At 42.9% G+C, this 25,506-nt stretch overlaps 1 protein-coding gene across 1 annotated transcript in view; it reads left to right on the top strand.

The window, feature by feature from the left end:
* The window catches only part of TTC7A (tetratricopeptide repeat domain 7A), a 1,603,679-nt gene that overhangs the window by 1,343,924 nt on the left and 234,249 nt on the right, over positions 1 to 25,506 (top strand). The window contains exon 18 of the mRNA XM_086927774.1: positions 23,638 to 23,772. Coding sequence (XP_086783900.1) covers positions 23,638 to 23,772 — 135 coding nt within the window. The remainder of the gene's footprint in view (positions 1 to 23,637; positions 23,773 to 25,506) is intronic.

Below are 25,506 nucleotides of genomic sequence, written 5' to 3'. Positions count from 1 at the left end.
TCATGAAAAGTTATCTGAATTAGCAGAAAAGTATATGATAGACATGTCACGAACAAAAGCCTTACAGGCCAACCATAGGCTGAATTGCACAGATCGGGATCTAGATGAACGTAGAACGATTGGGCTAAGAGTACACATAAGGGAACTTATCATGTGTATTAGAATATGGAGAGATCTGGATAGATGGGAGGAAAAATGGTCCAAGAGGGGATCTGTCAGACGGAGTACACTTGTGAAGTCCCAGGATACAGACCTAATGCGAATGGAAGCTTTCCCTTTGCGAGAAATCGCAAACGGAAACTACGTTCATGTACCCTGGAGTAGGGGGGATTTAGCGGCATTCACTAATTCTTTCCCGAAGCTTAGAGAGAACCCTGTGGAGTGGTACAAGCAGGTAGAGAGATTCGTGAAAATCTCTAAGGTACTGTGGATCGATTTGAACACTTTGTTCGATATCGTGGTACCCGGAGATTTGTGGACGGCAAGCAAACTTAGTATTGAATGGCCCGCTTGTGAGCCTCCGAGGGATGCACAGACAGGCGGTCCATCAGACAGAGTCATGGAAAAATACGAGAGAGTAATAACATGGCTAAAAGAGAAAGTGCCGGTGCAGGACATAGACTGGGTTAAGATAGATCGAACAACTCAGGAGCCTAAAGAAACCGTTCATGAGTTCTATGAGAGATTACTGAAAGCATTTAAACAGTACAGTGGGTTAGACGTAATGGATCCTAAAGACATAGGACAGTTTGTGTCGATGTTTGTTCTCGGATTGAGACCGGACATAAGCCTAATGATTCAACAACATTTAATTTGCTGGCAGAACAAACCTTTAGATGAGATTCTGAGGTATGCAAGATACTGTAGCGATGAGATAGATTCAAAGGCAAAGAAGCTTAAGGAAAAGCTGATGTTAGTACAGATGCAAGCAGCTGGAAAGGGTGGACAGCGGCAGCAGGGAACAGGAACGCCAGCAAAGAAACAGAATAACCAGAGCAGAGATGAGGAAGAAAGACCGAGACCGAGAATAGATATCGCAACACTGAAAAGGACAACCAGGTGTCATCAGTGTAATGAGGTGGAACATTGGAGACGCGAGTGTCCGTATAATATTGAGACAGGGGAATTAGAACAGGAGGAGGAAGAGGTACAGAACAACGTGGTTAAGGGAGCAACAGTCCCGAAGGGAAAGTTTATCAAAGGGGGGACTCAGACTCCTCGAGCCCCATTTCCTCAACCACCTCGCATTGCAAATGGAGGGAAAACCTATAGACAAATGCCATTGTTCGTAGGAGGAGAAGAATGCTACTACGTTGATCCTCTTACAGGGCAACAAGTGAATAGGGAAGAAGACTGTACTCTAGGAGCAGCCCTGGAAGTAGATCAGAGAGGACCATACGTAGAGGCTGAAGTAGCTGGATGTCCTACGACCTTTTTGGTGGATACGGGAGCCACTAGATCCACGTTGAGATCAGCGGTAGTCCCAGGTCTGCCGATATCAGGAGAGATGATTCAGGTGGTAGGAGTCGCAAACAAGAGGATGACGAATCCTCTGACAGAACCAGTGTCAGTGAAGATAGGGAATTACAGTGACGAACATCAGTTTGTGATCTGTGATTCTAGCCCGGTGTGTTTACTAGGAAGAGATCTGTTGTGTAAACTGAATTGCACAATACATTGCACACCTGAAGGAGTAGAAGTGCAGACCAACGATGAAGATGCCGATTTTAAAGTTGTAAACTCGCAGGAATGCGTGGAACTATATCCTACCTTAACAGTGGAGGAACTTCCACAGGACTTGAGGGAGAAAGTGTCAGCTGAGGTGTGGGATTTTACTGGAGAAGAAATAGGATTGATCAAAGGGGTAGAACCAGTAAAGATCATGGTAAGACCCAATGCCGAGTATCCAAGAACACCACAATATAAGTTGACACCGGAGACGATTGCAGGAATAAAGCCTGTGATCGAATCCATGATTAAACAGGGAATACTGAAGGAGATCGTGGGTAGTCCATGTAACTCCCCGATTATGGGTTTGCAGAAGCCTAGTGGAAAATACAGGATAGTGCAGGATCTTTGAAAGATTAATAATATTGTTGTCTCATGTTGTCCAGTGGTACCGAATCCATCAGTGATATTGTTTCAGATACCGTTCCAAGCTGAATGGTTCACCGTGATAGATTTGTGCCAGGCTTTCTTTTCGATTCCTTTAGATGAAGATAGCCAGTATCTTTTCGCTTTTAAGCTGGAAGATCGCGTTTTAACATGGTGTCGTATCCCTCAGGGGTATACAGAAAGCCCATCGATTTTTAACCAGCTACTGAAGAAAAATCTTGAAAGTCTAGTGCTGCCCAAGAATTCAGTTCTGGTCCAGTACATAGACGACCTCCTAGTTGCGTCAGAAACTGAGGAAGCTTGCAGAGTAGACACCATCACCTTGTTAAATCACTTGGCCGAGAACGGGCACAAGGTGTCTCCAAGTAAATTGCAATATTGTCTTACCGAAGTGCAATACTTGGGCCACAGGATTGAAAAGGGGAAACGGAAGGTGTCTCCAGACAGAATAGAGGCGATTATGAAAATGAACGCGCCTAAAACACAGAGAGAAGTCAGGATGTTTCTAGGCATGGTCGGTTATTGTCGACAGTGGATAGCCAACTTCTCACTGAAGGCAAAGCCGTTATTACAGCTGACGCACAAAGGAGTGAGTGATCCGGTACAATGGGACAAAGATTGTTTGATGGCGTTTTTGCAGCTGAGGGAGGACTTATGTCGCGCCCCGGCTTTAGGAAGGCCGGATTATACAAAACCATTTTTGCTTTACTGCTGCGAAAGAGAGGGATGCGCTTTAGCAGTTTTGGCCCAGATACATGGAGATGCGCGTAGGCCAGTTGCGTATTTTTCGGCTACATTAGATCCAGTAGCCGCAGCGTTGCCCGGATGTCTCAAATCCGTTGCTGCAACGGGTGTCAGCATTGAACGTTCTGAAAGCGTGGTAATGGGACATCAGTTAGTGGTGTACGTACCGCATTCTGTGGAATTGTTAATGACCAGGACTAAGACTCAGCATCTGACGAATAGCAGGCTCACACGCTACGAGCAAGTCATATTGGCTGCCGAGAATGTGACCCTAAAAAGATGCTCCGTCTTGAATCCTGCAACTTTGATGCCACTTCCAAATGATGCGGATGATGAAATTTGTACAGATCATGATTGCCTTGATGTGACTGAACTATGCACCAAACCGAGACCAGATATCGTAGATGAACCATTGACTGACCCCGATGAAATATTCTTTGTCGATGGTTCATGCGTAAGAGACGATATTGGTCAGCTGAGAGCAGCTTATGCAGTTTGTACAATTACCAGAGTTGTAGAAGCCGCTTGCCTGGAAGGAGTACACTCCGCTCAGGTAGCTGAAATTATTGCTTTGACGCGTGCCTGTTTAGCAGGTAACAAACTTCGAGTCACCATATACACCGATAGCCAGTATGGTTTCGGGGTAGTTCACGATTACGGGCAGTTATGGTCTCAAAGAGGTTACATGACCTCCTCGGGTTCTCCCATTAGGAATGGAGAATTCGTGAGACTATTGTTAGATGCATTGCAAGGACCATCAGCTATTGCGGTTGTCAAATGTGCTGCGCACACAAAGAATGTAGACTTTGTGTCACAAGGTAACCGCTATGCGGATGAGGTAGCGCGTTACTGCGCAGAACAAGGATATTCTCACACTGATGTGAAAGTGGGGGGAATCCAAGAAAGAACTGAATTGACAATGTTGTTAGACACTGTAGATACATGGGATGAGCTAAAGAGTGTTCAGGAGAATGCACCAGATGAGGAGAAAAAGGGCTGGGAAACAGCTGGGTGTATAAAGAGCGAAATGAATTTCTGGATTTCTGCAGATGGGAGAGCAGTTTTACCAAATGAACTTGTTAGTCCAATGGCAAGGAAATTGCATGGATCAGCACACATAGGTAGAGATGCCATGGTGAGAGTATTCAGACAAACGTGGTTTAACCCTAAATTTAGAGTAGCGGCAGAAGCAGTATGTCAGCGATGTGCGATCTGTCAGCAACTAAACGTAGGAAAGAGAACACCAGTCACATTGAGTCACATTGGGAGGTCTGGGGGGCCTTTCAATAGGATGCAGCTTGATTTCATAGAAATGCCTAAATGCAACAGACTCAGATACGTTTTAGTGATTGTCTGTATATTTTCTAGATGGGTTGAAGCTTACCCTACACGTAGATGCGATACACTTACAGTAGCAAAACTCTTACTTAGAGAGTTGATACCGAGATTTGGGGTGCCATCCTCTTTGGAATCAGACAGAGGAACTCATTTCAACAGCGAAATAGTGAAGATGCTATGCTCAGCTTTGAGTATCGATCAGAAGCTCCATTGCAGTTATCGACCAGAAGCTTCAGGGATTGTAGAGCAAATCAACAGCACAATTAAGTCCAGACTTGCCAAAGTTTGTTCATCAACATCCCTGAGTTGGCCAGACGCACTACCAGTGGTTCTTATGAGCATACGTAGCACACCAGATAGAAAAACAGGTCTCTCTCCACATGAAGTGCTAATGGGGAGAGCTATGAGATTGCCATCGGTTCCGACTGCAGCGTTATTGAACATCACAGACGACTTGATCTTGGACTACTGCAAGGGACTATCTGATGCCATTAATTCTGTGTCCCTCCAGGTCCAGGCTGCAGAGGTTCCATCAGCACAAGACTTGTGCCATGACCTGAGTCCGGGGGACTGGGTCTTGGTGAAAAAGCATGTCAGGAAGAACTGCTTAGACGTACGTTGGCGAGGACCATTTCAAGTCATACTTGTCACGAACACTGCAGTGAAGTGTGGAGGCCTGCCAAATTGGATACATGCTTCACACACTCGAAGAGTGCCAACACCTCTAGAAGAAACAGCTCCTCTCTCGGATGAGAATCCAGCGGAAAGCGGAGAAGCCATATAGGGGGAAAGCCAAGCTGTAGAGGTGATCGAAGAGGCTGAACTTGTGTCGGAACAGGCCGACGAAGGTCAGGACACCAGTGAGACCGAAGTCGCCTCAGGAGAAGAAAGTAACTGGGAGAACGAATCAGATATTGAACATGCTGAGAGTGACCAAGAGACAAGTCCAAGAACAAGGAGCAGGAGGACAAGGAGTGACGAAGCTAGTTGGCCAGAGAGAAGGAGAAGGCCAAGCTTAAAGGCACAACAGGAGAAAACTCTTGTCCCAATCTCTGAAGAGTCGGATCAAGAGGAAGAAACTACAGACTCAGGAACTGAGAGTCCAAGAAGATCGAGGAGGGTACGTGTGCCCTGCAGAAGGTACGCCACCCCAGAGTGGACTTATCTAGCAGATGTCTTGGGGACAGAAATCTGGGAGAGTGAAGGAAGTGAAAGTAATTGATCACGATCCATTTGTGGCAGTGGAGATATGGATGTTGACTCCTGGACTCGAGACTGAGGGATTACTGACTTTCACACTTCCCATACCCCCATACTTGAGTCGGATCAAAGATCTAGTGCTAAATCGATTACAGTTTCCGACTTTTGGTCATCAAATTCCGGAAGAAGAAGAAAAAGTTGTTCGTTTTGAACTATTGGAACTTGTTGTGAAAGCTGCAGGTACGAGAATAATTGTTGATGTATAAAGACTTTTGTATATAAGTTATAAAGAAGAAGATAACCTAGCGCCGAGTGGAAAGAAGAATAAAATTAGGGATAACATTTAGAGGACGGAGAAGGGTTAGGGTTGTCTGTCGTTAAAGATAAAGAGACATTGTTGCGAAAAAGAGACTTTGTTGATAGAGAGCACTTTACAAACTGAGAAAAAATAAAGCAAATACAGCAAAGACTGGAAAAGAAAAGAAAAACTTTTTCGCAAAAGAAGGAGTTACGCTGTTTGACAACATGGAGAACGGCAACCCAAACCGAAAAGCTAAATGCATAATAGGTACACTTATAGCAGTAGTAATTTTTCTCATAATTACAGTAGTGACAATATCATACATAATAGGACATGAAAGTGATAAAGAAACAGCAGATGTAAAGCCTGTAACGACTTTGAAACCTGCTCTTGATGGGAAGAAGGAGGAGAGCAATGTTATTCGTGAAAAAGCGTTACTGGCAGATGAAGCTCGTAGATTACATGTAGACGAGTCACAGGGAAACTTTAGGTCAAACGCATATGCCAAACTATTGTACGAGTATATCGATGCCATGGAGGCCAAAGATTGCTACGTTTGTATGCAATTGCCGGCTTCTGTAGATGAGGGCATCCGATATCATCATCTCCCACTGACTTATGGGATAACATGTAGTTTACTGCTTAGTATATTTTATGGTAGAGAAGGATTTGAGTACTACTTTTCAAATTATGATTCGGTACTGCCTGAAGTTCCGAATTATAAACAAATGAATAAGTGGGACTATTATAAAAAGGAGGATAGACTAGCCAAATTCTTTCTTCCTTGGGATACATTAGATACATCATACGCACGCAGAAATAATCTGACTTGCAAAGTGTCAGAGATTGAGAAAAAGTTCATAGGACAAGTAGATGACCGATACAGAAGACAGAAGATTCTAAAAATGTCAGGACAGTGGAAAACTGATTGGACCGAAGAAGAGAAGGCACATAAGAAGAAAGGTAGCAATGGTCCAATAGCTTTGGATAGAATGCAGAAAGGAAAGTTATGTTTAACTCGAAGCAAGACATATTATGAGAACGTATTTGTAGGTGAAGTAAATTGCGAACATGCTTTTCGATTAGAGTATTATACGAAAGATTTCATGAAGGAGATGCAAGTGATTCCTAATGTATATTTTGTATGCGGAAGAAATGCCTATGTAAAACTGCCTGACAATTGGTATGGTTCGTGTTACTTGGCAATTGTCTTCCCCAAAATATATCATGCAAAGGATTTAGCGATCATAGAAGGAAAGGCTTCGACAAGAACGAAAAGAGAAGTAGGAGATGCAGAAGTAGTAGGAGACGTATTTGGAGCGATGTTTCCTATGTTAGGTCTAATACTTAACGATGTTAAGATCAGGAGACTAGCTACAGTCGTAGATAGATTGTCTGCAAGTATTGCAAGGTCATTAATGTTAGTAGAAGGCGAGATGCAATCGATTAGAGCAATGGTTCTTCAGAATCGACTTGCTCTTGATGTGCTATTAGCAAAAGAAGGCGGAGTTTGCAAGGCTTTGAAGGTCCAGGAATGTTGTACTTATATTCCTGATAATTCAAAACCACTTGAGAAGGTCATAAGAAACATTACACAGATTCATCAGGAAATCGAAGATTTGACAAAAATAAATGTTTGGGAAAAAGTAGGTCATGGAGTAGGAAAGGTTGGAAGTTGGTTTGCCAACCTTGGTAAAAGCATTGTATGGTATATATTAAAACCTGTATTAATAGTATTAATTTGTATAATCACATTGTTAGGATTTGTGAAACTATATAAATGGTATAGGACGAACCGGTTACAAAGGTCTATGAGAGAACAAGAAAGGAGATTAGCTGCTTTACAAGATCAACAGTATAAAAGTTTAAGAGCACTTGAAATGATGAAAAGAGGAAATGAAGTAACTAGTTCTGTTTAAAGGTGCTATTCAAATTGCATTTAGTGATGACTCCTAAAAGTCATCAAAGGGGGGAACTGAGAGAGCGCAATTTGAATAAAACGTATATCCGAGTCATATTTACAAGCATATCGTATAAACGTAGGAATGAAATGTATATCGTAACGTGAAGTTGACGCCTATAGCATAAAGTTAACAGATGTGACCAAAGTAATATAGGAAACATAACTGTATTTTACTTTTGAAAATGCATTAGATTTAGAAGGCCCGTATACGTAGTGGGCTAATGTAGAAATGTGTAGAAATGCTCACGAACAGAAGAACGTGCAAAGCAGAATTTATGTACGCGTGTAACTTTAAATGCAGAAACGGCGAGAAATGTAACATGGAGAAATGTGCAGAGAGCATATATAACGATGTAACAAATGAGAATATAAAGTTATATTCTATGTATCAAGGTTTATATTCTATGTAAAATGTATTCACATATAAGCAAAGGGATTTGCTAAATGCGATCATATATAATTGTGTTAAAGGTTATACTGTGTAGAAGAAGTTTGTAGGAATGTTAGAAGAGTTTTAGGTCATTTGTGATTATAACCTGACTGACCAAGGGTTCGCAGGAGTGTAGTCCGCTGTATGTAATTTAGTGGGCTCACAGGAGTCGTGAATAGCCTTCACTTGAATGTGCGAGCCAAAGAGTCTAGTTCTTGTTAGATTTAAGGTGACAATGTCGGACGAAGTTTATTGCCTAAACATGAGAGGAGACGCTTGGAATTTGAGTCTTGTTTTGAAATGACCATTCACAAGACCAAGAAAGGTTATGTATATAGCCGTAAAGAGTAAAGTTCTGATAAGGTGATAGATTTTGCTCCGAAAGTGTCAAAGGTAAAGTCGAATGAAGGCACCAGCAAGAAGACGAAGATGGCGTCTAAGGAGAAAGGTCAACTTAACGGACGACGCGAAGAGACGAAGCCATGGAAAGAGCCAGAAAATTACATCATGGGGGAAAGTCCGTGGTGGGCGTCGAAGGGGCGTTCCACCCACACTGTGATTGTGTATTTTAGGGACAGCACCCCGGGGAGAAGAGCGAGAGCGAAGGTGCAGATGGCCTGAGAGTTAGGAGTGAGCGCTGAGAGAGATCAGAGCGCAAGAGAGCAGTAGGCCGAGGACCCTTAGAGATCGGATGGGTAGGCAGAGAGGGTACTGCTTCTTAAACTTAAGTTACCTTTAGAGGCTAAGAGAGTTTGAACTTCTTAGGGAGTCAAACTGCTGACACCTTTTTTAGGGTACTAGAAACTTGCGAAGTAGGGATGTCACCTAGTATAGAGTAGGGACAGATTTAACTTGTATTCTTTTCTTTTGTAGATGACGCAACGGAACCACATCATATCTATGCTTTTTAATTTGTTGATTCTGGAACTGACTTTAATTGTATTCGTGTGTAGACTGAGGTTCTTTAGGGAATATATGTTCCTTCTAGTTCCTGTATATTCGCTGAATTTTATCCTGAGAGGATTGTATTTGCAACTTTTCTTAATTTTATATTAAACCTTTTAAACTTCATCGGTTGTAAGTGGTTCTTCAGAGTTGCGTCAGTTTATGGGGTCTATTTAACCTATGCAGGGGCTGTCTTTTACTCAATGACAGATAACAATCGATCCAAAATTGACGAATGAGATAAGTTATCAAATTGATCATAAAAGATATTAAAATCTCCTTCCCCGCAAATTCATTAAAGAAAGACCTTTACAGTCTAATATGATCATTAGTTCCCTATTTTTCTTCCCACATAGGGTAGATATCTCGATACATTTAGATCCTATAATGTGAGACAGTAGTATAGTCAGTCTACGTTTCGACTCCGCTCAATTAAAGGGCAATTTGCGCCTAGTTCTGGAGTCTTCATCAGGACGTAATAGGATGGGAGCACCTGAAATTATAAACATACGCGCAGTGTCATAGTCTGATCATCTAAGGTGAACCTGGAAGCATAAACGGGGGGTATCGAGAAACATGATACCTACATTAGAGAATGGCCTCTCAATGACCGTCTGTATTGGACTTTACATTAGTTCCTCCATTGCTCGATTGGTCTGAATCAATATATAAAAATAATATATAAAAAAGATTCAGGTTCTAGGACATATGATTGGTGTCCTAGTGAATTAGGGAGACTTACTAAGGTGGGCTCTGAGGTAAACCGTGTATCATTCTCCTGGTTCTTCTACAGATAGTCTATGGCATTATTGTTTCCAAAAAGGCGTGATCAATCCGCCTACACGGGTCGCTGATGTAGTCGGGCCCTGATGGTGGATCTTGAAGAGGGGGGAATTAAAAAAGAGTGTATCAGTTGTCATTATACTTTCATAATAAAGAAAGTATAAATCAGTCACTAAAAGCCATGTTACACTGTTAACAGATACACTTAGTTAAAACGGGTCGTGTCACATCCAGACTAGGGTCATTGGCTACGGAGGGTGGAGATTGTTCCCTCATCACATTGCGTTTAAAAAGGTCATCGTATTACCAGCTTGCTTCAAGGGACAATATTTCTCATCAAACCATACTAAGTGTCTCAACAGCCTTGGAAACTCACCTAGCGTATCTGGCGGTCGAGAGGAAGCCAGCTAGCTAGAGAAACGGAAAAACGCATTCAGTCAATGCCAATGATTAAAGCTGGCATTGGGAGCATATAGGGGGTTTACAGAGGTTTAGAACATCTAGCGTGGCATATGGACATGGAAATAACAACTCGTAAACGAAAAATTCAAACTGGCTAAAGGAAACGCATTACGTATTGTCAAAAGGTTTTTCAACCACTGTGGCTCGCATTGCGAAAATGGAAGTAGGGGCTGTACCAGACCTCGAAGTCTGATCTAGTTCAAAAAACGGATAGCCGGTGGCGTGTTCTTACCTGTGTACCGTCACCATCGCTGTCAGGGTCAGATTGGGTTGACCGAAGTGCTGTACTTAACAAGGAGGTACACGAGGTGCAGGCGCTGAATGCTGCGCAAGGGCTCGTACCAGTACGGCCAATCACGGTGCACTCTGATGGGAGCCTCAAGGGGACTTTGATAAACAACAAAGAGTATTAGCTGTGCACTGCTGAGGTTCAATGCTAGGTAAACCAAATGTATCGTGCTCCTTGGAATGCTCCCTGCCCGGGAGTATAATGTGAAACTGCGCAAGATAGCACCGACACAGTCTGTGTGGGTGTCTCCTAGGGCACTGATTTGGGTGCTGGGAAGTGGTGGAAAAAAGCTCTGACAGAGATAACAAAAAAATGTTGCTGATGCGAGAAAACTATTGGATATACTGTCTACAGACCCTTAAACCAAGGGGAATGAATGAACGGACGGAATTTGGGTGCTATTTATGAGGATCTAGCACATAGACTTTGGCAGACTATTTGCTGACTTGCATGATATTTACTTTACATTTATTGATTTTCACATTCGTAATCATTTACATGTATAGAATTATTTCCTAGCTATAGTTCACTTGATGAATGTTATTTAATGTTTTTTTGCAGCATAGCATTAGGAGATTTCATTAACTTACGTAAATTTGATATGCTACAATACACTCAACACTCGACATTTGAGGTATCCAGTGAGGTCCCTTTAAGATTGTTTGTTTATGTTCAAACCCGCCCAGTATATACGTTCTTGCTAATACCACGCCTCTTGTTCACCTCATACGTCACACCCTGGTTTCTCCGCGTGTTTGACAATGGGGGTGGCTCCTTTCTAGGAAGCAGCCTTGAATCGCACACGGTAAGAATTGCACTAATGGAAGGCAACTACATCTTTGAGCCACTTAAAACTGGGATAGACTTTATTGAATGTGGCACTCTTGTAGCTAACGCAAGTTTCACATTATATATTAGTTGTCACTTGGCGGACACTATCAGCATTTTACCGTAATAATCATTTGTATGTTTAAGATATATATCTCATTTGTTTCCGTTTCACTGACGAAATGCAGAGTATCCACTATATTCTTAATATTTATTAGACAACTGTGATTCAATGATTTACCGAACAAGCTATTGATTTCTCACTTGTTGTAGATTGATTGCAATAGGCATGTAACAGTTACATGTACGTGGTCATTATTAAGTGTGTCGAGTAACTATGTTTTGATTGTAAATATACCTGTGTGATATAGAGGAGTTACAGATATACATTTTACATTACAGACTTCCCTGATGAAGGCAATGTGCCCAAATGCATTGGAAGGATTGTTGTGACTGATTATTTGGAGAATTGAATTGTTTTAAGAGATTCATCAAACAGTGCATCTTGATAGAAGTATGAATAAATACTCTGAAAGCATACAAGAAACCTGTTTCAAGGAAAACTTTATTTTGAAAAAAAACTTTAATGACAAACGTTGGCTGGATGTTCCCAGCACCCAAATCAGTGCCCTAGGAGTCACCCACACAGTCTGTGTCGGTGCTATCTTGCACAGCCTCAAGGGGACGTCAGGAAAGAATAATGATGGTAGTAACTTGTATTTTACAACGAGGTGTCTAAAAAGATATCCTTCTTGTTGAGTCCAAAGGTGGATCGAAGGAAAAACATTCCCATGAGTAACTGCCAGATTATTATTTGCTTCCTCATAAATGGCATAATTAGATACAATCAAAGATTGAAGGGGAAAATGAAAGCATGTTCTTGCGTCGTAAATGTTAAGATGAAGGGAAATTATTACCATAAGCAAGTCCCAAATAGTCATCACGAAAATGGGATAAAAGATCTGCATAGCATGTTGCTCCCTCAGCAAAGGCATAATTAGGTTAAATCACAAGATAGGACCGATAACAATGGCATAATTAGGTTAAATCGGAAACATGATTGAGCCAATAGCATACTGTTGCGTAACAAATATATAACAAGGATCAATGTATTTACAGTGCAGTTCTAGATAAAACATGGTATCCTAGGTACAGTAGACATACATAGCATATTCAATGGTATGTGTTTTTAGCTGTTAGATGGAAAGGTTGCATCATAAGTTAAACAGTTGACAGACACATTGAATTCGTATGGGCATATCTATATGACAGCAAATAGCAAGATCATGATTCTGGATTAAGGCCTGCCAACTGTGCATAAGTGGTATCTGATTCATTTAGTTCATTGAAAACAGTGTCAAAGTACTGCATCCATTTGCACTCCCTGACATTCATGATGGAACTTAAATTGCCACCCCGTGGACCCAGGGTGATTTTCTCAATTATCAACCATTTCATAGATTCAGGTGTGTGATTGTATGATGTATAATGTTCCACTAGAGGAGCACCTATAGTGTGGCACCTAATTCTACTACAATGTTGTAAGATGCGATTTTTAACTTCTTGTTTTGTTTGACCTATATACATGAGGCCGCAAGGGCAAATGATTGCTAGATGACTTCACTCGTATTGCAGTTAGTAAGTGTCTTATGAGTTATGGTTTTGTTGTTGTGTGTCCATGTTTTAGTCTCTTGACATGTAGGGCATGCTTTGCATTTTGTACATCTGAAATGTCCCACCACTGCTGGTAGGTTCCATAGATGTTGGATTGAAGGCATGGGTGGTGTGTCCAACAGTGAACGGACCACAAAGTCTCTAATGTTTTTGGCTTTCTTAAAAGCATGCCTTGACGGTTTGGGCATCTCTATTACATCTGCGACTATATCCCAATGTTTATTGATTATTTTCTTTATGGCATTACTTTTAGTACAGTAGTTTGTGACGCATATCATCCTGTCCTCCATTGGAGTGCGTTCTTTTGGTGTCAATAGTGTATCCCTGTCATTATACCATGCTCTTTTCCTCGCCCTTTTCAATAGTCTCTTAGGGTAGCCCCCCTCCAGGAGGTGCAGCATGAGTTCATCTGATTCTGTGAAGAAGTCGTCTTTCCAAGTGCAGTTCCTCCGGATCCGGAGGAACTGTCCGAATGGTAAATTATCCCTAAGTCCACGTGTGTAGTGGCTTGAGTATCTCAGGAGGGTGTTCCGTACAGCCGGTTTTCTAAACAACGTAGTGTCGAGTAGGCCATCCTTCACTTTGATACTAATGTCAAGAAAGTCTATGGATTCCTTATTAAAATGCATAGTAAATTTAATGTCTTCAGATTGGTTATTGAGCCACAGTGTAAAAGCAGTGAGTTCTTGTTCGTCCCCTGTCCATATGATCAGGACGTCGTCGATATACCTCCGCCCACTCCAAGATCTTGTCACGGTATGGATTGTGCTGGGAGAGGATGCAATGCTGTTCGTAGTCATCCATGATCAAAATAGCTAAGTCTGGGGCGAAGGCTGCCCCCATCGCCACACCCTTGCATTGGATGTAGTATTCACTCTGGAATATGAAAAAGTTCTTAAGCATTGCAATCTCTAATATGTCTATTATAAACTCTGTGGGTACTACTTCAGGTTGAGGTCTCCTTTGTAGTGCTCTCCTCATAGACTGGAGAGCTTGTGCTTACGGTATACTCGTATACAACGAGACGATGTCCATTGTGACTAGTAGCTGTTTATCCTTATCGAAGGGTCTTTGGTCCATTAAGTTAATAACTTGCATAGTGTCTCTTAGGTAGGTGGGTGTAGTTTCAGCCAGTGGTTTGAGGAAAATATCCACGTATTTACTCAATGGTTCGAGTAGGGAGCCACACCCTGATATGATTGAGCGGCCTGGAGGTTTTATTGGATTTTCATGAACCTTAGGAAGGATATAGATGGTTGGTGTCCTTGGTTGACTTACATTCAAATATTCAAACTCCTTATCCGTAAGGAAACCAGCTTCTTTGCCTTTCGCGGTGATTGCCGCAATATCAAGTCTGATCTCTTTGGTAGGGTTGGTCCTGATGGGTCTATAGCTGACACCATCTCTCAGTTGGGAGTAGATCTCCATTTTATAATCCTCCATATTCATAATCGCTATGGCCCCACCCTTGTCTGCCGGTTTTATAACCACAGATGTGTTGTTTCTTAGGGAGTCAATGGCTGTACTTTCTCCTTGTGAGATGTTGTGTCTTACAAAGGGTCTTGTATCACAGGTCTTCAAGACATCCCTCAGTACTATACTCTCATAGGTGAGAACCCTGTGGGAAACTGATGCCATGCTGGGCATAAATTTTGAGGGTGGTTGAAGTCCAGTGAAGGACGATGAACTTGGTATTGTTTTATGTAGAAAGAAGTTTCTCAGTCTGATCTTACGGAAGAATCTAGCCAGTTCAGCCTTGATATTGAACCTATTCACATGTGAAGTAGGTACGAAGGACAGTCCTTTACTTAGGACCTTGGTTTCATCCGTAGATAAATCATAACTTGATAAATTCATGAAGGGGTTGCTTTGTCCTACCATCTGCATGTTTTCCTCCTCGTGCTGATTTCGCCATGAATCATCTGCTGGAACCTCACTTGTTTGCTGTTCTGGACCTGTTGTCTCCCGTCGTCCCAGTTCTGTGGGTTCTGTCCTCTGGTCGGGCGCCTGTTCCATGCTCCTCCTCTGCCTCTCGGGGGTCTTCAGGTGGTATCCTCTAAAAAAGTTTGGTTTGGTCTGATTGTGCGGTCTTGGGGAGACTGATACAATTGGTCCTGGTATTGATAGCCACCACTGGGTCCTGCCTGTTCGTTATCACTACTGCCGCTATAGTATGAATCGGAAAAATGTGTGAATCTCCTTCCTCCTCGTTATCCACCTCTTACTCTATAAAAGAAACAATCCTGATTATCCTGCTTAAAGTAGTCTTCTTACAGGTACGGGTAGGTTTTCTTTTTGTTGTAGTATTGTATATCCTTCGCCAGCTTATCCAATTTCTTGCTCTGTGTTTCCACGTCAAAATCCTTTAAGGTTTTTTGCAGACGTTCTAGAGTCTCTTTGGCACTGAAAAAGGCTGTGTGGTTTGCTATTTCTTGTTTTAGATCACTGATCTCCTTGTTGAGTTGTTCCACTTGTTCGCGTGCCGTCTTCACCCCAAGTACCATCCAATGTCGTGAGCAGTTGTTTGCCACAAAACTGAACCCTTCCTTGAATTTAGGGTTGTCCACAAAGATGGCCGGTTCGTTGCGGACTTGTAGACCTGTAGGTATGATGTTTGCCCTTAGGTATCCTGTGAGGAGATGTCCATGTAGTTTGGTACGAACTAACTTATTTTCTAGCCGTTCCAATTTGTTGATTTTCTCGGTCAAAGAGATGTCAACATTGGTGCTATTAAGTGTTAGGAACGTTGCCCCTGTGTCTTCCCCAATAAGACCTTTTATATATTCCTCAGTGTAAGAGAGGGTTTCATGTTCATTCATGATACGACCTTCAATATAAAATCTAATTAATAAAGGTGGCGCCCCCACGATAGGCATTACAATGCGACTGCCACTTTGGCGCCCATCTTTTACATTGCAGCAGGTGCTGCTGGCTGCATCCTCTGCGGCAATGTAAAAAATGACATGTTACATATATCACTGCACTACATGCCTTCCACATGGTGCAGGGATATGTAGGGGGCTTCTTAGATGCCCCCCAGGTCCCATGTCTGGGGGCTGGGTGGAAAGGAGCCTGCTATGGGCCTCCAAATTCCCTCTCCGCCAACTTTTCCATGGCGGGTAAACCGCCATGGATAGGCTGGCGGGTAAGGGGTATTGTAATCCCTACTGTAGTGCCTGGTAGGCACCACTAGCATTGTAGGAACCACGAGCCCCTCCGCCACACTGGCGGGCTCAAGGAGCCAGTCGGGTGCATGGCGGTTGGTCTTTCCGACCGCCAGGGAACCACCCGCCATTGTAATATGGTTGGCGTGATGCAGTCACCGATGGCGGTGGGACTGCCACTGACGAGGTGCAGTGGCGGTCCCACCTCCATTATAATCACCTCCTAAGATTGGTGTGCATGCAAATCCTACATTGCCAACCCCTGGTAAGTTGCACCACTACTGCTGAAAAAGGCCAATGGAGGTACCAATGGATGCGGTGGACTGACCTCAAGGATCTTGTGACCTCCGTGACAGTCACTGTCGATCTAGGGGGTGCTTCTTCGTATGCCTGCTCGCAAGACTGGAGGTGAACTGCAGTATGGATTGTGGTGGACAGGCCTTCAAGCTTAACTCACACTTGCCACCGTTAGGATCCACCTGCGGGTGCTAAGACATTAGGGCTTCTAATGTCTATTGGGCCTTCTAAGGTGTAGCATCGGAATGAGCTCTGTCAGGAGTGTGGTCTGGTGGACTGACCATGAAGGCTGAAAATGGTGATCCAGTTCCAAATTCAGCAGCTCTGGCAGGAGTGCCACATCCTCTCCCACACTGAACACCATACTGCCCCACTGAGTGAAACTTGCACTGCCTTCAGCTACACTTCAATTGTGCTGCAACTAATTTCATAGTATGCACTAGACAACTTTAAAATGCTGCCTGAAAAAAAATGAATAACACCCTGGAAAAAGCAAACACTCATAAGGAATGCAAGAATAAGCAAATCATGTGAAATGTATTCAGGAGCAACATGGTTACCATAACAGTTTAAAACTAATTATTCAGAAATCAGTAAGTGAGTTTGCCTGAAAAATTCAGGACATGGCTACAGGACCAGGAAGGGACCTGTTTCAATGTCCATTGCTTATATCAAAATGTAAGCAGTTTGGTTTAAAAAAGACCACATCCCGGACACAGAGCCGCAGTACACATTTAATAAGCAAAAATAATTAAAACAGTTGAAAACGAACATATTAAACATTTCCACTACACCCATCAACCAGGTATTGCAGCCCCTTCAGGAATGTTGCACTTCCCCGCCCTGGGAAAACAATGTTGTTCAAAGAAAGAAGAAAAAAAGAAAGTAGCGCTTTCACTGGCAAACTCTGTAAAGTGACGCTAATGTGTGTGGGTGTACATAACAATCTGGCCTGTCTGCTGACAACTCTGTATTGTTTTATTTAGGTATTTCATTATTTTTTCTCTCCATCTCCATTCTTTGGAATTTCTAAATGGTCAGTAAATGAGGACATTTCCAGCCAAAGTGTTCCGCCTATTTTGGATCCATTTCACGGGGAAACAAAGAAGAATACAGTACGTAAGAGCTCTTGAAATCAGAACTTAAGGAGGAGCGAGACAGAGACAGATGTAGGAATAGACAGGGCCGGACTGGCCATAGCGGGCACCGGGCAACCCCCGGGTGCGCCGCACGGGTGGGGGCCGGTTTTGGGCGCCTCAAGGCCATTTTTGTTACAGGGCTGTTTTTGCAGTATAGCTGCAAATTCGGCCCTGTACCAAAATCGGCCAAAAACCGGCCCGACAAAGAGCTGAGCGGCACCTCCAACCCTCCAACCCCACCCGAGTGGGGAGAGGGGGCCGGCCGAGCACTTTGCCAGGGCCGGTTGTGGTGTCCAGTCCGGCCTTGGGAATAAAGAGAGAAAGAGAGGGGAGGAAGACAGCTGCCAGAGGCAGATCAGGAGAAGTGGACACTGTCCTTGCCTCCTTGCCTTCTCTGGGTAAGAAGGAAAAGAGACAGAGTTTTTCCCCCCTTCTCTGCTCTTCCCAGAATGCCGAGCCTTACTGCAGAATAACAAAAGGCAGAGGGCGGGTGGCCTCTTTGACTCCAGGCAGGTCAAGTGCAGGGCCATTAGGTGGCGCTTTCACTGCGCTAATGGCCCTGCGAATGACAGAAGGCAAAGGGGAAATTCTTTTGTCCCCTCGTCCCCCCCACCCTTGTCCCCGTGTCCCCCCCACTCCATAATCTGGGGGGGATATATCCCCCGCGTCCCCCACACTTCCTACGCCCATGCCTGTACAGGTGATATTCCCAATCTGACCAACTGGAAGATCCGCAACACAAAATGTATTGTCCTTCTACCCAGTGAACTACAGACATTGTGTTCTAAGAATATTTTACATACAAGACTCCTGGCACCGCTCTGAGTTCTACCACAGCATGAAATCTTTTGATCATGAACCTATTCCATCTGTAACGTTTTTCATGCCCACCTGTGGAAACTACTTTGAAGCAGACAGATTTCTTGTGTTTTGAGTTCCAGAGACCTTTCGCCACTAGCGCAGATACACAAGAAATCCACACTGTTATTTTTAACTGTTTGATTATAAGCCAATTTTAATCTTCTATATATATATAAAAACAAAAGTATGTCTGTTTGTCCTTTAATAATAGAATGGGCCAGCAAGGGATTTTATTTCTGTGATTGAGAACCAGTTAGTGCGGAACTTAATTTAATTACCTACACTGTTCATGAATTATAACTGGAAAAGTAAATTATAACTATAGATCAATAATGTTACCACACTAACATTATACAAAATGAGGCAGAAATAATACAATAACCAGGTTGTTATAATCAAAAATATTTTTTGTAGTTTTATTTTCAGAGGAGAGTTAATCTCTTGTGCATAGTGGGGGGTACAGAAAATGCAAAGAAGATATACTAAAACAGTGTTATTCATTCACATGGTATATCAAAACAAGTCTAAGCTGCTAAAAAATGATGATGACTATGACTTCAGCCAAGAAATGACAAGGAAATCAATGGTACTGAGTAAATCAACAGCAGGATTTAGACAATGTTGTCGACGTTTCGGTCTTTTTTGTGAGTTCATAAGACCATCTTCAGGACAAAGGTTAAAAGCGTTAAATTGGAGACCCTTTGTAGCCGACTTTGTGTAGGCTGCCTTGTGGGGCGGGAAATGTGATGTCACAGGCTGTTTGAGGTCGATAATTCTGGGCGACAATGCTTTGGGAAAACGGTTGATCCTTTACGTGAACTGTGCTATGGGCTTGTTAGGAATACTGAATTTTCCTCTCGTGTTTTGGAATTAGTAGTTATCACGGCAAAACGACTTCTTGCTCGATCAGCGAGGAATGGCGCTTCCCTCGATCAGATGTAGCGGCGTCAGCAATTGAACACCAGCTGTGTTCAATTGCTGACAATTGCTGTGTACCCCCCACTATGCACAAGAGATTAACTCTCCTCTGAAAATAAAACGACAAAAAATATTTTTGATTATAACAACCTGGTTATCGTATTATTTCTGCCTCATTTTGTATAATGTTAGTGTGGTAACATTATTGATCTATAGTTATAATTTACTTTTCCAGGTATAATTCATGAACAGTGTGAGTACGTAATTAAATTAAGTTCCCCACTAACTGGTTCTCAATCACAGAAATAAAATCCCTTGCTGGCCCATTCTATTATTGACTTTCCTGCCCAAGCCCGCAAGGGTATATTGGGTTGCTCACCTCTTTATACACATATGTTTGTCCTTTATGCATTACTACACCATTCATCCGATCGACATGAAACTTTGGAAAGTTGTTGAGTATACTCCTGCGAAGGTTTCTGGCAAAAATAATAAAAAACAATAATATATAATATAAACATAATCTTTCCAATACTGAACGCTTACAGTTTCCAGTGCGACTCGCTTTTGCAATGACCATCAACAAAGCACAAGGACAATCGCTGCAAGTGTGTGGATTAGATTTGGAGAATTCTGGACAACTGTATGTGGCCAGCTCACGCGTCGGAAAACCTTCTGATTTATTCGTGTACGCAACAGACGGATAAACAAAAAATACTGTGTATCCACAAGCACTCGAATAAATAAACATATTTAAAACAACACTTTAGAATGTTTTCCATATTAAAATGAATAAGTTTCAATAAAAATGACAATGTAAATTGAATGATATCATAACAAGTTTCCTTAAATTTCCTTTCTTCTGAGATCGCAGCAACGCGCGACGGGTAAGCTAGTGGAGAATGAATTAAACTAATTTCAGAAACCAGTTAGATCGTAGCGAAAGTGTAAGCAAAAACTGTAATATCATTAAGCCAGGCAGCATATTGTACACGGTGTATATTCCAATATGCCAGATATATTCAGATGTATCTAATCTTTAAGCACCAAAAGTATTGCCATAATGAGGGTTAAGTATTTTGATAGGATTACCACACGTTCTTACCTGAACTTCATATGTTGGTCCAACTTGTCCTTCTTGTGAGTCAAAGCTAAGTTATGTCGTTACTTCAAAAGATGTTATGAGACAGATCCTAAGTGGCCTTGTAATGGCTTAGCTCGGAATTATACTGTTCAATCATCTGGAATTTTGTTTATTTATTTTATTTATGTATTTGACACATTTATAAAGCACATTGTGACCATACTGGTATCTTGGCAGTGGGAGAGACTCACCAGCACATAAGGGAGGGAGAAAGGAAGGGGGTAAAGGAAAAGCTGCAACTGAGATACAACCAAGAGTAACAAAATACTGCTATATAAAGTGCTACAGTGAACGTCGACATTACTTAGGTAAGAGCCATGTTTTCAGGGCTTTTCTAAATTTCAGAAGATCCATCAGGGATCTGATGGGAGCAGGAAGATTATTTCAGATTTGGCTACTCACCATAAAAGCACGTCCGCCATGTCCGGTCTTCCAGAATTTTGGAATGTACACATGGTTGGCGGTGGCAGAGCCAAGGCTCCTCCCAGGGGAGTATCTTTTTTGCCTGTTTTGTAGTGGCACTGGTCCACTGGCTTGAAAATCAATACAAAGTCATTTAAAAGCTATGCGCTGATGCAGCGGGAGCCAGTCTAGATCTTTTAAGGCCATGGAGGCAGATGAGCTCCTGGGTCTGTTTAAGGCCAACTTGGCAGCAGAGACCTGGACTCTGTGCGATCTATTTAGAAGATACTCTGATGCACCTAAAAGAAGGGCATTACAGTAATCCATCCTGCTCAAAATATCACTGCAAACAATGAGTGTTTTGCAGCAAGAGGCATCAGTGGGAAAATCTTCCAGAGACCTTGAAGTAGTGAAAAACAGGTCCCTGCTACTTTATTCGCCTGTGTTTCCATGGACAATTTATTATCAAACGTAACACCTAGGTTACAAACAGATTCAAAAGGATATCTCTACATCAGAAGACCAGACGTTCGAATGAATTGCAATTGGGACTTTGCTTGCAGAACAACACAGGAGCTCTTTTTTGACCCCATTAAAATTTAAGGGAATTTAGATCAACCAGCTGATGACATCATTCATACAGTTCTGGAAAGTGGTGACAGACGCCGGTTGGCCGTTGTCTAAAAACAAAATTGAGTGTCGTCTTCATAGTACACCACAATAAAATTATGAGATTTAATGAGTGATCAGAAGTCTCAGATGGATGTTGAATAAGATTGGACTCAAAGCTGAGCCTTGCGGAACTCTGTGATCCAAATTCTTAAAGTCAGATGTTTGGAGAAAGAGCAACTGCCTAAGAGTATTCAGATGGGTAAGAGTGCAAGCATTTGTTTACGGTACCACATACACAAATCGAAGCAAGTTGATCATATAACATAATGTGGTTCACCGTATCAAATGTGGCTGAAAGATCTAAAAGGACCAGGACAGCCAATTGGCCTCATCAGTTCACACTCTAAGTTTGTCCGGTGCCATAAGCATGGCCGATTCTATGTCATGATTCGGCCTACAGCTAAATTGCTATCTTTCAAGGAGAATATTGTCTTCCACAAATTGAGACAGTTTCCGGCTGACAAAACGTTCCAGAATTTTGACTGGATAAGGCAGAAGATGAGCAGGCGACCTTGTGTCTGGAATCATTTGTCCAATGAGGTACACAAATAGTCTCCAAGATCTTGCAGATCTTGTCCTCAAACAAATCAGAATATTTGTCACAGAACTTCTGTGAGGAAGTTACTGCCTGGCTCACACACTCTGGATTAGAGACATTACACACAATGTCAAAAACCTTTTTTGCTTTATTATTGTTAAAGTCAGATCCCTCCACAGAGAGGGCAGTGATCAGCTACTATTCTATGTGTCATTAATTTTGAGAAAAATAAACCTCTTGAACATGATGTAAGGTGAGAAAAATGTAACTTGCACAATCATCTTAAAGTCTAAAGCTTTTATGCTTTCTCCTACCCCTCACATTTCAAAATCAATACTTGAATATAGGAACTAGGAGCATGTCAAAAACACATGATAATTATAAAGCATATTGTTTCATAATAATGAAGATAAATATATCAGGTATTGCCAAGGAATAACAACGTATGTGGCCCATGCAAATGAGAAAATGCACAATATAGGGGGGCAACATCTATGACGTTTTCGTAAAAACAAATGTTTCCGACAACAAACCCCCAGGGTGCAGAGTTGGTTTTGGCAAAACTTTGCTCTTGGTGAGCTGGTTGTTTTCTCTCCTTGCACGGGTTGGGGGTGGTGGGGGATATAATCCCTTTTACCTGCCTGGTCCCTAAAAGGAAAGCATGTCTAACATGACATTGTGGGCCCTGTTGTAAGTCCAGTGGCCCTTCTACCTCCATGTCACCTGTCCGTGTAGAGACTTGAGCAGTATCCTTATGGTATGGTCAGATGTGGGTCCACTGTCATAACCACAGCAGTTGCTATCCCTCTAAGTGAAGCAGGGAGCTGAGAGCTGGGCAGACGGGGCATCCACCAGTTTTTGCAGAACGTCCATTACTCCCAAATTTGAAATGATGCTTTCATTTAAGGCACACTAGAATGTCAGTCTTTGAGATCCAGAGCAGTTTGCAAGGCATTTGTATGTGGCTATAGCCCAAAAGTAGTACAATGTTCTGATTGGGATACAAGTAAAAATACTTTACAATGAGAAACGTATTCTGGTATGCTAGTGATGTCATTGTGTATGTTTGGTCCTTTCTCATGCATTATAAATAATTATGTATCCTTTAACAAAGTAATAGAAATAAAATTACTAAAAATTACACAGGTGTGTTAACATACATTCATGGGTAGTTGTGTATCTCTCATGGCTACTTAAATCACTATGAACAATAATCTGTTTCTCGGTGCGTGTTTTGTGGCCCCATCCAAAAAGAAGGGATTGAAAAAGTTAATACATCTTTCTAATATGATCAGCATTTTGATACAGAGTGCAAATGCATGACTCATAGTCTCAAATTGGAAATGCATGATGATGCTGTTCTGTAATGTGATCACAGAGTTGTTTTTCAAAGATGGCTGAGTAATGCTCGTCTTGTGGTCTCTCTGAAGGTTCTCAACGAGCCTCATCCATAGCAGCTTCACGACTTGAACTGGCCATGTCTGAAATCACCATGCAAAGTGCTGCCCACAAGTCTGGACCAGTGCAGCTCTGGATGAGCCTGGAACAGATATGGTTACAAGCTGGTAAGCATCATGGTTTAAATAGAATGATCTTTAAATTTCATTAAATGACTTAAATTCAGTGCCATCCATTCATATGTATTGTTCACATATAAACTGAAACCTTTCTTGGTTTCTAATAGTAGCTATGTATTTTCTAAGTGTGGCAGAGAACTCTGGTTCATATTATTTAGAAATTGAAAATCTCTCATCAGCCATTGGTTGTTGTAAGCGGCATTCATTATGTTCCTAAGCCACGGACTGGCTGTAGTTGGCATTGGTGACGCATTCATGAAATATACAGGCATGACCCGCATTTAAATAGTGCAGCATCGGATAGAGTTCACTTACGGAGGGACGCCCTCTTTTCTTTGTTTTGGGCAGCTGTCTTCTTTTGTTTGCTGACTTGGGAAATCTATCAACAGTGAACTTTGCACTTTATTATTTATTATACAGGTAACTATAGAAGATTTGCATATAACAGGTCTGGCTTGTTAGTTTGAGGAAGATGTTATCGTACAATCTGACCGGGTGACATGTTCAGTTTTCCTATGGAGGAGCCTTGTTTTGTGTACTGGTTCCTGAAGCCTTCGGGTAACTACAGACGGTTTGCAAGTAGTTTGCTAGTTTAAAGGGGGAGATAGCATATAATCAGGCAAGTGAGCAATCATGTTCAATTTTCTTCAGCATGGCACTAATTCCTAAAAGATCTCAGTTAAAAGCTACTCTAAAAAGTGATTTTTTTTAAATGTTCCTGGATTTTGTGCAGTTGCGTTCAGTTCAGCATTCCAGAGTCTCGATTCTTGTTCACCAAGAGATGGGCTGTTAGAAATGGGGGCGCATGGTGCAGAAACAACACTGCCTGGGTGACACTGGCCTACAACCTTTTTAGCATCGGAGTATTAGGCATCACAGGAGCCTAGGTCTCATCATTAGCAGAAACCCCTGGAGCATCTCGCATGAAGCCCAATAGCAGGATACACGCACAACATGGGGCCTTAACCCGGGGCAACAGGACATTAGGCCTACACTCCTCAGTGTGCACATCAGGGGAAGCACCAACACCTTTGTACGAATCCAGCGGGTCCTCCCTAGGCATCACACAACCAGCTATACAGCAGCTCTTCAGTGCAGGCAACAGGTCCTAGGGCTTATTCAGGGGTTTCCTACGGGTGGTTACGCTCGCCTAAGTAAATATTCCCAACCGGTCCAGAGGGTCTCTCCACAGGGGAGTATGTACCAGGCCGTTCTCCGCATTTGGGGCTCCTCGCGGTGTAGGCCCACACAACTCACCGGGTCAACATTGGGGGCAGGCACAGTTCTCGCTGCAGCGCCGGCGGGGGCCGCCTCCTCCCCGGTCAGCTCACCTCTTCTTGCGCTCTGGGCTGGGACCGGGGGAGGAGGACTCCCTCGCAGTTTTCTCTGCTCCAGGAACTTCCGGCTGCCTCCCTGTCTGGCAGCCAATCAGTGCGTGGCTTTCGTGGGAGCGCGGCCGATGACGCGGCTGGCGCCCCTGTTGCCAGGCAATGCTTCTCTTGCGCTACCAGGGCCTAGCACGGTCCTCACTTCGCAGCGGGGGCCGCAACGGGATTCCTGGACGTGCGGCCGGGTCCTGACCCAGCGGCGATGGCGATTCTGCCACAGGGCCCCCTTCTCTCTAGGCACGCAGGGTGGTGGCAGACTTCGCAGGCACTCCGCGCACATCCACAGTCTCGCGCCCGCCCACGGGTCTCCGGGCGCCGGCAGTGATCGGTGAGT

The sequence above is a fragment of the Lissotriton vulgaris genome, chromosome 6 (genome assembly GCF_964263255.1).
Source record: "Lissotriton vulgaris chromosome 6, aLisVul1.2, whole genome shotgun sequence".
Lineage (NCBI taxonomy): Eukaryota > Metazoa > Chordata > Amphibia > Caudata > Salamandridae > Lissotriton > Lissotriton vulgaris.
Note: the sequence above shows the minus strand (reverse complement) of the source record. Positions and strands in the feature narration are given on the sequence as shown.